The following is a 17,247-nucleotide window of genomic DNA, read 5'->3' as shown; positions in this document are numbered from 1 at the left end:
GGTACAATGGTGGTGGTACTCTAGGAGGGTGGGAAGCCATGACATATGGCGTAGTTGAACATTTGCATTAGGACCGGAGCCAAAACCTCCTCCATGATCGAAATGCTCGGTTGGTAGCCCCTCATGGTCCTGTGCTCTTCGGTTATGAAGCCGGTTGAGTGCAGCCCGCACATTTTGTGCAGTGAACAATTGGCAAGTGGTGGGCCTGGGCATGTGGACATATCAGGTGGTGCCTGCATTAGAACATCATAAAGAGAGCATGCATAAGTGTGCCAAACACTTGGGTTTGTGATGGGGATAGGTGGCTTCCTTTGTGATGGGGATAGGTGCCCTCAGCCAATGGTGGGATCCCCCCCTCGAAATGAATTGATCACCTCGTCCATTCTGTGGGTGAGGAAGGCCGGCCGCTTACGGCGTGTCAGTCGCCGTGAGGTCCGCCATGCCTCGGGTGATGCAAGTGGCCAAGTGCTCACTCACGTGTGAGGTGCTCTCAGCACTCATCATCATATCAAGGGTTCTGTGGCATCTTCCCTGGTGAGGCACATGCAGATCGAGTCGTGGGGAAAGACCTGATGGCTGCGTCCATGACCACTGTGGCAAGGGTGTTTGAGGCGTGGGTGAGGTCTACATTATCTCCAAGTAGTAGGGCTGGAAGCCTTTGCGCCAGGTTGCTGGGTCTAGGGCACGATTAAAGTGAACCTGTACAAGAGTGGGCGTGGGGGGGACCCTCCCTGTGTCTGGCATCGTGGCAGAGATACAGAAGGCCAAGTACGAGTGATCCGCACGAAGAAGGGGAGGGGGCACAATAAAGTCGTATATCCGTGAGGTAAAGGCCAAGGGACCCAATAGGTAGTCCACTGTGTTTGTCCCTCCACCTTGCGGGAAACAAGTGAGCCCACCAGATGATGGCCATCTCTGCAGACCATTGTAAATGATCAAATCATGGACAGCCCCTAGCTCAAGTAGATGTCGTCCATACCCTGTCACGTGTGGTGCATCTGCGGAGTGTCTCACTATCCCGAGCTTAGCTGCATCTAGCTGTGGTACTATGAGGGAATCCGAGATGCAAAGTCTAGTAGGCCCACTTGCCTGTCCCTTGTGCGTGCATTGAAGTCACCAAGAAGGAGGTTGTCCCCTTGCCTAGAGAAGTCAATGATATTATCCTAAATCGACTCATATGGGCTGTGTCCCTCTGTGGTGACCTCACGTACATACGATGAAGTATCTGGGGGCAAATAGCACACCGCTTTGAGTATCGGTCGTGCGTTTGGTAGCTGGACCGTATCCACATGTGTCGTGCATGCTCCTCTCTTTGTGCCACTGATATGAGGTTTCATGTGTGATCTAAAGAGGATTGCCACTCCCTTGAGCCCCACACACCAGTGTCTACGAAAGATAGATGAGTCTATGAGACTGATAAAAACATAAGCAGAAGTTTGGAGCTACTTAGCAAGCATCATCACCCATGCTGAATGCTAAGTCCTACAAATACATAGTCAGGTGTCATCAACATCATCCTCATAAGTACAATGTGACCTCATGATGGTGTAGGTGTCAAGGGGGACTTGGGGGAAGGGTGAGATCTCATGATGCTGTGTAGCCCGTGATGGGGCGTTGGCGCTGTCTGTGGGTGAAGTCCATCTCGGTCTCCTGGCAATGACCCTGCTCCTGACCAAAGCTAGTGTAACTCCTGTGGACCGGCTCCGTCCAAATTGGCACTCTTTTGAAGGGGAATTCATTGGTTTGACTCATTGTGCCTTAACTAGCGAATCGATTATGTGAGGATGCGAGATGATTACACGAGGGTAGCTCTTGGTGAGGAGGGTCAAAAGTGTAAAATAGGCCCATGTACTACGACTAGCAATGTGTATTGCCTTTTTCTGTAAGGACAGAGGATCAATCAGCAACAAACTACGGTAAACAAATGCAAGCAGCTGGTTCTCAATGACGAGGCAGATACACATGTTCATGTTGTGCCTTCACAAGCTCTCAAAGTGAAGCGCTTATGGATATCAAAAGAGTGCAAAAGTGCCCTCAAATGATGCTAGGGGGGAAATACTCGATGGCAAGGTCAGTATGGCCTTATAGCCACTCAAAACAAAGCTGATACTGTCAATGAGGCTTACGGTGACCTCACTTACTGTTTTTCTGCTGAGATTACACCTTGCAAAGACCTAAATCAGAATTCCATAAAGATCTGTTGACGGAAAAAACTATTTTATCGATAGAATATTTCGTTCAATCTTGAACGTTGAATTTGCTGATATCCTTCCTTTTCTGTGATTCTTTCCTGCTTCTTTGACCTACCTGTCTGAGACCATGCAACCCTTGCCCTTTGACAAGGGTCTTTTGCAGGTTCCTTTAACACTCCCCCCCTTTTTGGGGTCTTTTGTTGATGTGGGTACCATCGGTGACGGTTCTATCAGAGGTTTTTGACCTCTGATGCAATTCAGTGCGTGTCCTTGCACTGTCACCTGATTCCCTGCCATGAGCTTTTTCTTGTATATGTGCAGGTCGGTGAGATCAATTGCTGTGCTGCTGCTAGTACTGTGCAGATTGCCAATAGTTTGCAGGGTCCCATGCACTAGATGATTTTGTGCTCGCATATGCCCAAAATTTTAGTCTTCTACCTGCAAACAGAGGTCGGTGCAGTTCCGAGTCTTCAATCAGTCACACCATTTCTTCTTTTCTTTGCTCTAGCTATATGAATCAGTTACAGCTTGTTGCCCTAATTATGCCACTCCAATTTGTGAGCTATCACTTTGAATGACCAATCGAGAGGTGATGCACGGATAAGTTGTGTGAAGAGTGTTGGTTATTGCCACATAGCAATGAAGGCATGTGAAGGGTTAGTTGGTCTAAAGTGGGCTATCTTGTTTTGAGGATGCATAAAAGAAGGTTTGGGGTTTTATGTGAGCTCGTCTTGGGATTTTAATGGGGTGGATTCTCCTTGGTAGCAGCCTTTGGCAATTTGGATATGAAGTTAGTTTATCTCCTCTTGGAGCTCTTTTAATGACATAGAGTTCAAGCCTCTTCATGAAAAAACTTCACAACTTCAAAAGGCTCTTGGAAGTTTGAATTCTTGGGCTCAATCCTCCACTCCCTAATTATGTGTGGGTGAGTAATAACTCTCTTGCAGAAAGCAGAGTTTTTTGTTTGGGGCCGGTGTTCAAGAGCCCTAAAGAATATTGTTGGTTACTATTTGTAAGCTTTCCAAGCAGGGTAAAAGTCTTGGGTTGGGGATATTTCGCAGGTTCCCTTTCTGGATGAGCAGCTACTATATCTTATATAAACTTTCTATTCTGGCACAACATCCCTATTTTTGTCCAGGGCCAAAGTTTGTCCTCCAATGCTTATTTCAAGCTGAGAGTCATGGATTTTACTTTTTGTAGCTCAGTTTTCTTTCACAAATGCTGAAAGTTAGACCACACTGAGTTTATAACGTGAATGTCTGTTAAGGATGAAGTCAGTGTAGAGCTCATTTCAGGGCTGAAATATCCTATGTATATAAGCACAGTAAGGAAGAATATTTACGTTGTTTTTGGACTTATTCTGTCTTGTGTAGATCTTATCCTCGATGGAGACTTTCTGAAATTTCTTTTTTCTCCGAGCAAAGATATGCAATGGGGCTGACAAAGACAGAGATTAATATGAGGAGGTTACTTGCAGCAATGCCTGAACAGAGGAATCAGGCTAAGCTAGCACAGGTTTGTGTGCCGTATTGTTTTAAGCATGCATCACAATCTACAAAGTTAAGCTAACAAGAAGAGATGCTTGTTTATTGAGATGGGCTCATCTGAAGGTATAGTCACGTAATTCCTGAATGCCCCTACTTTATGAGGTAAAATGGTTCTCATTCTAGAGTCAAATTTTTGAAGCCTTGCTTCATTCTTTAATGATTTTTTTGTACATAGTACAAGTTTGCCACATCATCCTTCGAGAGTTTGAGGTTTTTAAAAGCTCTATCATATTTGTTATACGGTTTTCAAACTTGATAGAAGCAAATCCAAGAAAGGCTTGAATAATCTAACTTGGGAATTCTTTTTTTTCCCCCTATAGAGAAAATAACTTTCTATTGATGCTTGAAAAACAATCCATACAAATCAGCAATCCCTGAGGCGCTGATCATGGGAAATAAATCAGAAAAAATTGGCTGAAATGGAACCAGCCCGTTCACGAGAGAACTCATCTCACTGCCTAGGGAAATCTTTGGGACAGGGGCTAACAACTAGGGAGGAGGAAAATACAACCAGTGAATCCCTCGTGGCGTGAAAAAATAAAAATACATGCAGGCCATGCCTTGTAGAATGCGCCTACCTTTCTCGATGGCTCTAGGTCCCGGCGTCCCACACTCCCAGGTGGAGTGCAAGGTGTAGATAATATCCTGCCGAATGGTGACTAGAGTGGCCGTGGGTGGAAAGTGTCTCCCACACACTGTTCTCGGGAGAAGGGAGAGGACTATGATGTACGGGTGGGGTCGCCTTGTGTAGCTCAATCCTGTGGATGCTGTCTTTGTACCCTGTAGGCTGGGAGACTACATCTATTGGGAAGGCATTGTCCCCCTTTGTAAACCAAGCCGCCATGCCCCAAGTGAAGTCCCTGTGTATACTCTGTACGAGCTGCAATCCGAAGGGATCCCAACCAAATCCTTTGTGCATTGGGGCAGCTCCATACTCCGCCAGTTGATCTCCATAAGCAGCTCTAGGACTCCATCAGTGCAGCGGTGGCACCGACCATCCACCAGGTCTTTTGGGTAGATCCACATGGGCAACCAAGCAAAAGTAGTAAGATATCTTTAGTGGCCGCAGGATATCTTCAGTGGCCGCAGGATAGACCAAAATCACATCCAAAATCTAGATCAGTCCAGTGTCTCTCTCTCGATGGAGTCCATATCGCTACATCTAGCTAGAGCTGCCATCCTATCTGTGTCGTGTAAGAGAAAAGGCCACCTCGTCCACTCGTTCTGAGTGGCCTACTCTAGATGGCCAAAACCACTCTCCTGGGTTGCACTGGACCTTCCGTAGGGGCCGGCACTCCCAGAGCCAAAGAGCATCCTGATTTGAGTTGCTAAGAGGGTCGATAAACCGCTCCTTGCACAAACGGCCCTCTACCCGGATCATCTGTCCATGAAGCGAATCTAGGCTCCCATCCATCTTTGGATCTCTCTCGGCCACTAGTTGGAGGAGCCCTCCCGGCCCCACTTTGAAGACACTAGCTCGGTCACTGTTGCGCCTAATTATAATTCTCAAGGGTATCCTTGTCGTGGAAAACTCTTCCAACCATCTACTATCTTCCCACATCTGAAATGCTGCACGCCATGACTCACGGATGGCTGCATCAATCTCTCTCATCCGTTGCCCTGCCCCTCGAAGATGAGCAACGGCTCCCATTTGCACCTCTGCCTCCGTGGGGATCCAAACTCCACGTCCCAAAAGAGCTGGACAGGCCACTGTCCCACTGTATCCAACCTATGTGAGTCCCTTGTCTAAGCATGAGACCATCCTAATCTGATCTCCAGGTGTCAAATAAGGGGCTGGTGCTTGAACTCCTCCTGAGGCAGGCTAATACATCGTTTGTTGTTTTGTGAGCTGTACCTGTTGACGTGAGGGCTGCCATGGCACTATCCATACCTTGTTTGCCCCATATGTCTTCTACAAAACCTCGTGTGGGCATTATGCTTGGCGCCTCCTCTGACCTACAAGACCTGTGACATATTTTCACTGCCCTGGGTGACATTCGAGTGTGTTGGTAATCCTTCTTTGTCCTCCTTCTGACTTTCTAGTGCTGCATTCCTGTGTATTTGCTGCTGAAACTCCCCTTTCTGCACGTTCTTGGCTTTGATGTTGATTTTCTTGATGTTCTTGTTGTCCTTGTAGGTTTGGGGCTGGTGATGGTGGCGTTGCTGGCTAGGTTGGGAGCTGGACGGTAGGCCTTGCAGGTCGTGGAGGTCCCTGGGGGGTGCGGAGGCGAGGACAGGCCCCCCATCGGCCTGTTTGTAGGCACCTATGCGCCAAGAGGGGAGGTGGGGGGTAGGACAGGCCCCTGTGGCCTGTTTTGTAGGCGCCTATGCACCAAGAGGGGAGGCGGGAGAAAACAGCTGCTCCGTGATGGCAGTTGCAGACAAGGCGGCCATGGTGGAGCTAGGTGGTTGCATCAGGCCCCCTCGTCATCGCAAAGAGAGTAGCAGCCAAGGTACCACCGTCGTACCGGAGAGCAGTAGCAGCAGGGCGGGCTGTCGCGCTGCTCGCGACAGAGAGCAGCAGAGGAGGGTGATGCCCGCGACAGAGGGCAACAGTAGGGGGTGCTGCCGTGCATAAGCTAGCAGCAAGGGGCTCTGCCGTGCAGAAGCTAGTAGTGGAAAGAAAGAAAGAAAGAAATTTTATTAGAGTCTTCGGACCGATGGGTCTATGAGACTGAAAGAAAACCTGATACAAATCACAGTAAGGATGGAGCTACTGAAACGAGCATCATCACCCATGCTGAATCCTAAGTCTGATCATACATAATCAAATCAAATACATCTGGATGTAACAATGAAAAGAAAAGGATTGGAGCGGAGCGGAATCCTCCGTATGTCATGTCGCCCGAACTGGTGCATAGCCGTTGATGGGACGCTGGTGCTCAGCAAGGGGTATTGTACGTCTCGGTCTCCTGGACGAGGCTCAACGCAAGACCAGAGCCACCGTGACTCCCGTGGGACGTATCCTGGGTCTAAACAATGACGGGAGGTCCCCCAGAGTGATTTGTGTGTCCCCTCGATGTCTCGTGTGTCGTGCTACGGTCGTCAGAGGTCGGGGTCTCTGTCAGGTCTGCGGCTAGAGACTGGACGATCAATGTCACTCGATGGGAAGAACTCTGTGATTCTGCTCTGAGAGGTGTCTGATGATGTGGCCAAACCCCGTCGCCTGAGTAAGTACTCTCTGGGTCGGACCCCCTCGTGAATGAAGGCCGCAAGGCATCTCTGATCTGGGTAGGCGAGGAATCTGGAAAGGAGCCTGGAGCTGTCTATGAAGAGGCAGTGGTAGCGACCTCGGATCTCGTAGTACACTGGGCACGTGAAAATAAAATGCTCCTCTGACTTGACCTCTCGACAATCGCACAATATGCATAAGCGATGCTCCCTAGGAATCCCCTCTGCTCTGTCGCTTTCTATGCGGAGGCGCTGTGATGATACTCGAAACTGTTCGATGGAGATCCGTAGTGAGTGAGGCATATGAAGCTCAGTGTACCCCGGTGGTGTGATGAATCCCTTCTCTGAAATACGAAGATAGTAATCTTTGTAGAAACTCAGCTTCACTAGAAGCTCCCTCGGCTCCAACCAGGTCCTAAAGGTGTGTAGCTGCAGGAGATCCTCATGAATGACCTGGTTGGTGTGTGGCCCGATCGGGATGGTGGGTGGGAGTACCGGAGGGGCAGCTAAACTGTACTGAAAAGGAGGTATCCTATCGATGTGGAACCCTAGTCTCACAAACCATCTGTGAGTTCGTGCATACCAGCATCGCTCGTCTCCCTCTGCTGCCAACCTCATGGAGGAATCGAGAGCCAACCATGGCAACCTCTGTCTCCCTGATGTGTAGTCCCCATATGATCTAACCCGGTGTAGATATATAATGGTCTGAAAGGTTGCATCTAGCTGGAGTGGAGAAGCACCAAACTCGGCCTGAATGATGTGATGTGGTACATACGGTTTCCCCTGGATCATCCGTGAGAGCATGAGGATGTGCAGGCGCTCCACCCGTGTCCACTCTATCTCTAACATGTCAGGCCCCCAACAAGGGCTGCCATACATACGGGCTGGTCGGACGAAGGAGTCGAAGAGAAGAGCCTTGGTCTGAGGGTCCTGGAAGTGGGAGTGGAAGCATTGTCTCTCTAGCCGAGAGAGAGAAGAAGAAGAAGAAGAAGAAGAAGAATATATTATCGTCCTCTAAAGACCAAAAAATCGGCCTATGGGACCTGAGCAATACAAAATCCTCGTACACAAAGACTCCTCCCTTGGAGGGGAGGGTATTAAAAGAAACTACCTTTATGTCTTAGGTGAGTTCCTGTGCTTGAAAAGCTTATAGACAAACGTTCCTAAAGCTGGGGGTGACCCGCTATGTAGCATATCAGCCAGTCTGTTATGTCCCTCGAGAAGAGAGCTAAATGCTTTCCGGATGTGAGTATAGTAAGGGCATATCATTACCATGTGTTCTTCAGTTTCTGCCATTCCCTGGTCACATAATTGGCATATTCTGCTCTCTTTTGGCATATCTTTCCATCCTCCTATTTCAATCTGCAGCTGGTGTGATCGGGTGCGAAGTGAGGCAAAAGCTCTTCGCTTCTGTATTGCCATAGGTGTGCAAATGTACTTCTGCGTGGCTGTTTCTCTTCCTGTATAAGTAGCCCGATATTCGGGGTTAATAAATGTACGCTAGTACTCAAACTTATCTCTCTGTTTTCAGCCGTTTGCCATTTCCTGTGTGGTGCATTCAGCAGGTCATGATGAAAGGCATCCTCATCTACCTCCTCTGGAGAGTAGTCCAAGTACCTCTCTACCTCCCATTTTTGGAACCATTTTTTAGATCTAGTGCCCATCCAGATGCCAAAAGAGAGAGAGAGAGAGAGAGAGAGAGAGAGAGAGAGAGAGAGAATTTATTAGTCTTCGGAAGACCGATGGGTCTATGAGACTGAAAGAAAAACTGATACAAAATCACAGTAAGGGTGGAGCTACTGAAACGAGCATCATCACCCGTGCTGAATCCTAAGTCTGATCATACATAATTAAATACATCTGGATGTAACAATGAAAAAGAAAAGGACTGGAGCGAAGCGGAGTCCTCTGTATGTCATGTTGCCGTGGCTGGTGCATAGCCCGTGATGGGACGTTGGCGCCCATCAAGGAGTACCGTGTGTCTCGATCTCTTGGACGAGGTTCGACGCAAGACCAGAGCCATCGTGACTCCTGTGGGACACTCAACCTCCTAACAGTCGCACAATATGCATAAGCGATGCTCCCTAGGAATCCCCTTTGCTCTGCCGCTCTCTATGCGGAGGCGGTGTGATGATACCCGAAACTGTCTGATGGAGATCCGTAGTGAGTGAGGCATATGAAGCTCAGTGTACCCCGGTGGTGTGATGAATCCCTCCTCCGAAATACGAAGACAGTAATCTCTGTAGAAACTCAGCTTCACTGGAAGCTCCCTCGGCTCCAACCAGGCCCTAAAGGTGTGTAGCTGCAGGAGATCCTCTCGAATGACCTTGTTGGTGTGTGGCCCGATCGGGATGGTGGGTGGGAGTACTGGAGGGGCATCTAAACTCTGTACTGAAAAGGAGATATCCTATCGATGTGGAACCCTAGTCTCACAAACCATCTGTGAGTCCGTGCATACCAGCATCGCTCGTCTCCCTCTGTTGCCAACCTCATGGAGGAATCAAGAGCCAACCATGGCAACCTCTGTCTTCCTGATGTGCAGTCCCCATATGATATAACCTGGTGTAGATATGTGATGGTCTGAAAGGCTGCATCTAGCTGAAGTGGTGGTACATACAGTTTCCCCCGGATCATCCGTGAGAGCATGAGGATCTGCAGGTGCTCCACCCATGCCCACTCTATCCCTGACATGTCAGGCAGGCCCCCAACAAAGGCTGCCATACATACCCTTATGGTACTCAAGATCTCATTTGTCCAACCTGCGCCTGTCCGAACTCGGCCTAAGACTCTCATACAGTGCCATGACTGCCCAGATGATCTCCTGATCAAATCCCAGTGTCTGTAGGCGTGTGATGAGACAAGCTCGAGATACTGTGTCAAAGGCTTTGTGGAAATCCACAAAGCAGCAAGATACCCTCTCCTTCCGTGATCTGGCCTCCTCAATGACACTCTTGAGTGTGAGTATGTGATCCATAGTCCCATGGTCTCGCCTAAAACCGGCCTGACCCTTTGCTCTTAGCCCTCTCATCTCTACGAATAGGCTGACCGATGCATCCAATACAGCTGCATAGATCTTGGACATCACGTGTCCAATCATGATAGTCCTGTAGTTACTTGGGTCCATGGGATCCCCTGCCCATTGGATGGGGGTGATGGTGTTGAGTGTCCAAGTGCGGGGGAAGCCAAGGCAAACAGCGTCATTTAATAGCTTTGCTAGGATCGGGGCTAACGTGTGGATCCCATATGCGATAAACTCAGTGCATAGCCCCTCGTGATCCTTAGCTTGATCATTGTGTCGTGTCGTTGACTCCCCCTCTGGTGAACAACGTGCAAGTGGTGGGGCGAGGTGTGTGTGTGAGATCTGGAGTGGGCTGGTGTGGGACATCATAAAGATGGTGTGCATATGTGTGCCAGACTCTTGTGTCGGTGAGGGGTGGTGGAGACCTACGCTTAAGGAATCTCCGCCAAAAATCCTTAGAGTTGTTGCTGTACAAGATGTTCAGCAGCTCTTCCTCATTTCGACGAAGAAATGCCTGCATCTTTCGACGTACGAGATGTCGGTACTTGCGTACCGTGTCTGGTGTGTTGGGGAGGTGACATTTGGTTTCAAGTCGGAGCTGTCGACGATAAGCCTTGCACTCCGCATCGTACCAATTGTTGCAGGGTACAGAACCAAGAGGTGGTGGTCTAGTGGACCGTGTGGTGTGGGAAAGATTTGGAGGGCAGCCTCGTGGAGTGTGCGACTAATCAGGGCAGCACGGTCCTCTATGAGTGGTATGTGATCGATGTAGGTTAGGAGTCTGTTTAGGCGTCTAGAGTAGGCCGGTGAGAGGTTGTGATCAAAGTGTATGTCGTGGTAGGTGTCGTGCTTCCTATGTAGTGTGTGTGGTGTGGCTAAGCGTGGGGTGGCGATAGTGAAGAATAGGTATGTGCGATCAGCTCTTGGAGGGAGTGGTGCTACGGTGAAGTTGGTGATACATGAAGTGAAGGTAGGGGATCCCATGATGTAATCTACTACACTAGTGCCCCCCCCCGTGTGGAAGCAAGTAAAACCACCTGAGGAGGGCCATAGGTCAAGCCTGTTGTAGATGATGAGATCATGCATCGTGCCCAGTTCAAGGAGCGCGTGTCCATATGGTGTAACAGGTCGGTGTCGGTCCGATGAGGTCCTGGTCATACATGCTCCGTCTAGGTCCATGTCTGGTAGCATGATAGAGTCGTCTCGGAAGTCCAAGAGTGGTGGCTGGCGCGTGCTCGTCCTGGCATTGAAGTCCCCAACAAGGAGAACTTCCCCGCGGGCTGAAAGGTTTGGGATATCCTGATGTAAGGGTGCATCTGGCGATGTCTCACCCTCCTCTCATGCCACTCTGGCGAAGTGGGATGTGTTGGCGGAAAGTAGCATATTGCTATGAAAAGGTCACGGGTGTCTGTGTGTCGGATCCGAATCCACATGAATCGAGAGTGTGCGTCCTTCCTCTCAATGGAGATGGCTCCAGCGAGGGAAGACCTGTACAATACTGCGACCCCGCCTGATCGTCGGACTCCCCCTGTATCCCCGTCTCATCCTTGAAGGCTTACTCCCATGTGTAGCCACTGACTATCGGTAGTGGACGCTCTGGGCTCTGGTGTGTCTCCGTGTAAAATACTATGTCTCGTCCTGTATAAGACTCCGAGAAGTTCCCTGGGTCTGACCATAAGGTACCATTACAGTTCCAAATGGTGCAGTCTAGGGTCTCGGAAACCTGAGTCTCATAGGCCCCGTCCCCCTAGGGGGTACGGGTGGGCGGTGCCGGTCAACAACCTACCATCTCGGACCACGGCCCATTTATCCTCCTTGCGGGCAACATCCCGTTGCTGTAGAAGAACTCGTCGCTCCTCAATCTGTAGTGGTGACAATCCTCGTCCATGGATAGGGTGGGATGCTCTTGTAGAGCGGATCGGCGTCGGAGTGTCGCTAGTCGAGCATGTGAATCTCTGAAGCGAATGACTAGGGGCTGCTCTCGGTTGGGATCTCTCCCAACACGCCATGCTCCCTCCCTCTATGCCATGGTCGGGGATCCCCATGGTGGTGGTCACAAAGGTGATCGCCTCCTCCATGGGCGTCCTAGTGGTGCTGGTTCTGTTTCCCGTGATCCCTCATATCCGGATATTGAGGGCCTTCGAAGCCCTCTGCTGCTGCTCCTGTATGGCGGTTGAAACGGTTGCCTTTGCGGGCTCCGGTTTCACCACGTCCACCCATCTAGTCGTCTCTGCTATAGCCGACTGTATCGTGGCTATCTGTGCCACCATCTCTGTGACTGGGGTCGCTCCAGTCGCTGCACTAAGGGTCCCGAGCTCCTCTCGAAGTTGTGTGATGTCGTGTCTGAGTCCCTGGATAAGGGTGCCCTGCTCGTGTATAATGCGGGCCTGCTTCTGGGTGTATCGGGCCTGCTCTTGGGTATAATGTGTCAGCTCTGCTTGACGGGCCCGGATGCTGTGTATCTCAACCAATAGGGAGTCCCAATCATCTGGTGGGGGCATAAGATGCCCTGGTCCAGGTGGGAACTGGATCTCGAGAGGGATTGGAATGAAGGTGGGCTGCTGAGGTTGTATTGAGGGTGGGGACAGCATGATCTGGGCGAGAGAGAGAGAGAGAGAGAGAGAGAGAGAGAGAGAGAGAGTTTATTAAAGTCTTCGGAAGACCGATGGGTCTATGAGACTGTGAAAAACCTGATACAATGAGATGTGGTAGTGGAGCTACTAAACGAGCATCCACACCAATGTAGAATGCAAAAAAAGCAAAATGGCAGTACTAAGTCCTAAGTACAACATAGTCATGTCGATAGTCGACTATATATCAATCTCAGCATCATCATCATCATCAGCAGGATATCAGGATGATATCCTACTGCAGTAGAGGCATGAGGTCATCAATAGAGTGCTGTCGGCCCCTCAAAGGTGCAGTCCTGATACGTCTCTTGGTCGTAGCTCTGCGCCTAACCAGGGCCACTGTGACCCCCGTCGGTTGGGCTCCGACTCTAAACAAGAATGTCCGTAGAAGCCCAGCTTCACTGGAAGATTACTCGGGCCCAACCAAGTTCGGAATGTGTGTAGCTGGAGTAGATTCTCACGGATAACCTGGTTGACCTCGTGTGATAGGAGGGGAGAGAATGGAGCATTCATGCTGTACTGGAATGGAGGTAGTTTGTCCATGTGGAGCCCTAGTCCCTCAAACCATGTCTTTGTGCGTGCATACCAGCACCTCTGGTCTCCCCCTGTTGCAAGTGCCATAGAAGAGGACAATGCTAGCCATGGTATCCTGCTACACCCAGAGGTGTAATCCCCATACTCCTTGACTCGGTACAGATACGTGATGACCTGAAATGCAGCAGCTAGCTGTAATGGGAGTGACCCAAACTGCGCCCGAATGATCTGGGATGGCTTACCACGGATCATTCGTGATAACATGAGAACCTGTAACCGCTCCACCCTGACCCACTCTGTATCCGATAAGTCTGGCCCCCAGCATGGACTACCATACATCCCTGCTGGGCGGACCAAGGAGTCAAAATGCAACCCTTTGGTCCGTGGATCTTGAAAGTGAGAGCGGAAGCACTGCCTCTCTAGTCTAGCTAATGAAGCATATCCTTTGCTCAAGCGTTCATGCATCGTGGGTCTCATAGTGTAGATGGGTCCGGAAAAGACGACCCCAAGATAAGTGTATGATGAAACTACCTCAACAGGGGACCCATCAAATGCGAACTGCTCCTGGCGCACGATGGCTCGAGATGTATTGAAGATCATAACCTTGGTTTTACCCAAGTTGACCTTCAAATCATGAGACTCACAAAAGGACTGTAGTGCGTCAAGGTGTCTCTGGAGCCCCTCTGCTGAGGAAGACAAGAGAGCCATGTCATCTACGTAAAGCAATATCCGGATCAGCGTGCCCGTGAGAGAGCAACCTACCCCCTTGTGTCTGCATCACTGTCTCGAGCTAGTCAATGTAGAGGCCAAACAAGGTAGGTGATAAAGGACACCCTTGTTTGACCCCGATAGTGCTCATGATCTTGTCTGTCCATCCAGATCGTGTCCGGGCTCTGCCTGAAACTCGCTCATAAAGTGCCATGAAAGCCCAAATGATCTCTTGGTCGTAACCAAAATCCTATAGGCCTCGTATGAGGCGGGCTCTCGGAACCGTGTCAAATGCCTTGCGGAAATCCACAAAGCACGAGTAAACCCTCTGCTTTCGTGCCCTCGCCTCCTCGATAATACATCTGAGTGCGAGAATGTGGTTTATGGTTGATCCTTCGCTCGGCCATTATGAAGTTGCATTACGGCATCCTTTACCCCCCCCTAGTGAAGAGGGTGCAGGATGTGGGACGTGGCATATGTGATAGGTTAGGGACTCGCTGATTTGGGATATCATAGAGTGTGCGTGCATAATCAAACCACACTTAAGTGTCAGTGAGTGGTGAGGGGGACCGTCCCTCTAGAAATCTCCACCAAAAGTCTGTTCAGTAGCTCCTCCTCGTTCCGGCGAACAAAGTCAAGTTTCTTCCTGCATACTAGTCGACGATACTCGCGTAGCGTCCTTGGTTCGCTCGGAAGACTGTTTTTGGTTTCGAATTTGAGTTGACGGTGTAAAGCCTACACTCATCGTATGAGCTATTACTGTGAGTTGGAGAGTGAGAGCTGAAAGCAATAGTTGCAATAGAAGAGAGTAATACAACTGAAGAGTGGGATAGGTTTTGTCTAAGTGACGAAACCTTATCCTTCACTAACCGTAGTTAGTGAAGTAACTGTGGTTAGGGAAAAAAACCTCTAAAATGAGGGAAAAGTGCCCCTAACCTACTTATTACATTACATTGGTCACTGCTAAATTATAACAATAATTCTAACACCCCCCTGCAGTGCCAATGTCATGTACAAGGAAATGATCAATCACCAAAAGGAGATAAGTTCAGGGCACTGCGAAATGCCTCAAACTTTTCACGTGGAAGTGCTTTGGTGAAAATGTCTGCAACATTGTCATGTGTTGACACATAGATCATACTGATCTCTCCTGCATGCAACTTCTCTCTGACGTAGTGATAGTGAACCTCAATGTGCTTCGTGCGAGCATGAAACACAGGATTCTTTGCCCCTGCAATAGCACTCTGACTATCAGTGAGAATTGGAGAAGGACCCTCCAATGAAAGATGAAGATCAGCAAATAAACGACGCAGCCAAACACATGCAACTGTCGCTGTGAAAGCTGCCCTGTACTCAGCTTCACATGAGGAGGTAGCCACTGTAGACTGTTTCTTGCTCAACCAAGAAATACAAGCTTTGCCCAAAAAGAAACAATTGCCACTTGTGGACTGCCTAGTGTCATAGTCTCCAGCCCAATCTAAGTCACTGTAGGCATGCATCTGCAAGTCACCCCCCTGGGAAACATCAAGCCAAAAGACTTTGTACCTTGCAAGTAACGTAAGATGCGTTTTACAGCCTGCCAATGCATAGTCTTTGGGCTGTGCATATACCTGCTCACCTGAGAAACTGCAAACTGAATATCAGGTCTTGTATTGCAGAGATAAATGAGGCATCCAACAGCCTGACTATAGAGTGTGACATCAATTGATTCACTTGCATCATGCATTGTAAGCTTCAGCCCCGCCGGCTCCATGGGAGTAGGTATGGGCTTACAATCCTGCATGTTGAATTTGTCCAAGAGTTTCTGCACATACTTGGATTGAGACATAACGATGCCACTTTTCTCTTGAGTGAACTGGATCCCCAAATAAAAGTGTAGCAGCCCCAAATCTGACATGTCAAAAGTGGTCTGCAATTAGCTTTAAAATCTGCAATATTATCCTCATTTGACCCTATGAGGAGTAAGTCATCTACATAAAGAATGATGACTAAAATATCCCCCCCATCCTTCTTGATGTAGAGGGTGCTCTCAGTTGGACTATTGTGCAGCCCCTTGCTGGTCAGAAAGGCATGAATTTTGGCATACCATGCACGTGGGGCTTGTTTCAGCCCATACAAAGCTTTATTCAGCTTGCATACTTGATGTGCATTTCCTGAAATTTCAAAGCCCGGAGGTTGTTTGACATAAACCTCTTCCAACAAGTTTCCATTAAGGGAAGCTGTTTTAATGTCCAACTGATGAACATTCCATTCAAAATTTGCGGCCATGGCTATAACTGGCCGGATGGTTGTCATTCTGGATGTAGGAGCAAAAGTCTCCTCATAGTCTATGCCCTTTTTCTAAGCATATCCTTTTGCAACCAGCCTTGCCTTGTACCGATCAACGGACCCATCTGGCTTTTTTTTGACTTTGAAAACTCACCATGTACCTATGGCATGTTTACCTGGTGGCAAATCGACAACTTCCCATGTCTGATTTTTTTGAATGGACTGCAATTCATCGTGTATGGCATTCATCCAATGCACATTATCCTGTGCTTCTTCAAATGTCTCAGGCTGCTCCTCATCAAGAAGAGTACCTGCATAAGCTAATTCAACTGAAAGAGCTCCCCCCCCCTGCCTTTTTGCACTACGAGTTCTGCCAGGTAATGGAGCATCAATTTTACTCTCCCTGAGAGTTTGTAACAGCCAATTTGGAACTGTTTTTGCTGCATGTATATCTGCAATTTCTTGCTTAACAACCTCTTCCACTGCTTGTGGAGGTGGTAAGACATCTTGTGGCTGAATCGGAGCATGTGGAGGTATTTGGAAATTTTGATTTGCATCAGATATATCAGCAGGGGAACCCAAGGCAATGGGTAGTAATCCCTCAAAGACAACATCGGAAGAAGTAGGCATATCAAATTCAGCTTGAGTGTGAGCTGAATTTTCTGAAAATATAACATCTCTATTGACAATAATCTTGTGTGTGACAGGATTGTAGAGACGGTAGCCCTTGCTCTCTGCACTGTACCCAACAAAAATGCATTTGATTGCCTTATCAGACAACTTATGCCCAAACTCAACGGGCACATGAGCATATGCAAGGCATCCAAAAACATGAAAATGATCCACAGAGGGCTTTCTCTCTTGCTAAACTTCATAGGGAGTCTTGGTCTTCAAAGCTTTTGTGGGAGCCCGATTCAAAACATAATTGGCACACATGAGACCTTCAAGCCAAAATTTGGGAGGCAATCTTTTGCTTTTTAGCATGCATCTATCCATCTCCATAAGAGTACGATTTTTCCTCTCAGCTTTGCCATTCTGCTGAGGGGTTAGCCTCACTGTAAGCTGATGTGCAATGCCCTTGTCTTTTAAAAATGCATCAAAATCTGCAGACAAATACTTCCCTCCTCTATCTGTGCGTAATGTCTGTATCTTGAGTCCTGATTCATTCTCAACCATGG

General features: G+C 48.8%; 1 protein-coding gene across 2 annotated transcripts in view; it reads left to right on the top strand.

The window, feature by feature from the left end:
- LOC147893965 (uncharacterized) overlaps positions 1–17,247 on the top strand; it is a 110,543-nt gene that overhangs the window by 50,993 nt on the left and 42,303 nt on the right. For both annotated transcript variants that reach the window (XM_087386067.1, XM_087386065.1), the window contains exon 2: positions 3,566–3,707. In XM_087386067.1, the coding sequence (XP_087242193.1) occupies positions 3,624–3,707 (84 nt within the window). In that variant the 5' untranslated portion in view covers positions 3,566–3,623. The remainder of the gene's footprint in view (positions 1–3,565; positions 3,708–17,247) is intronic.

Source organism: Dipteris shenzhenensis, chromosome 15, assembly GCF_047967505.1.
Source record: "Dipteris shenzhenensis isolate YYH24624 ecotype China chromosome 15, Dip_SZ_1.0, whole genome shotgun sequence".
Classification (NCBI taxonomy): Eukaryota; Viridiplantae; Streptophyta; class Polypodiopsida; order Gleicheniales; family Dipteridaceae; genus Dipteris; species Dipteris shenzhenensis.
The sequence above is the reverse complement of the archived record's forward strand: the minus strand, read 5'-3'. Positions and strand labels throughout refer to the sequence as shown.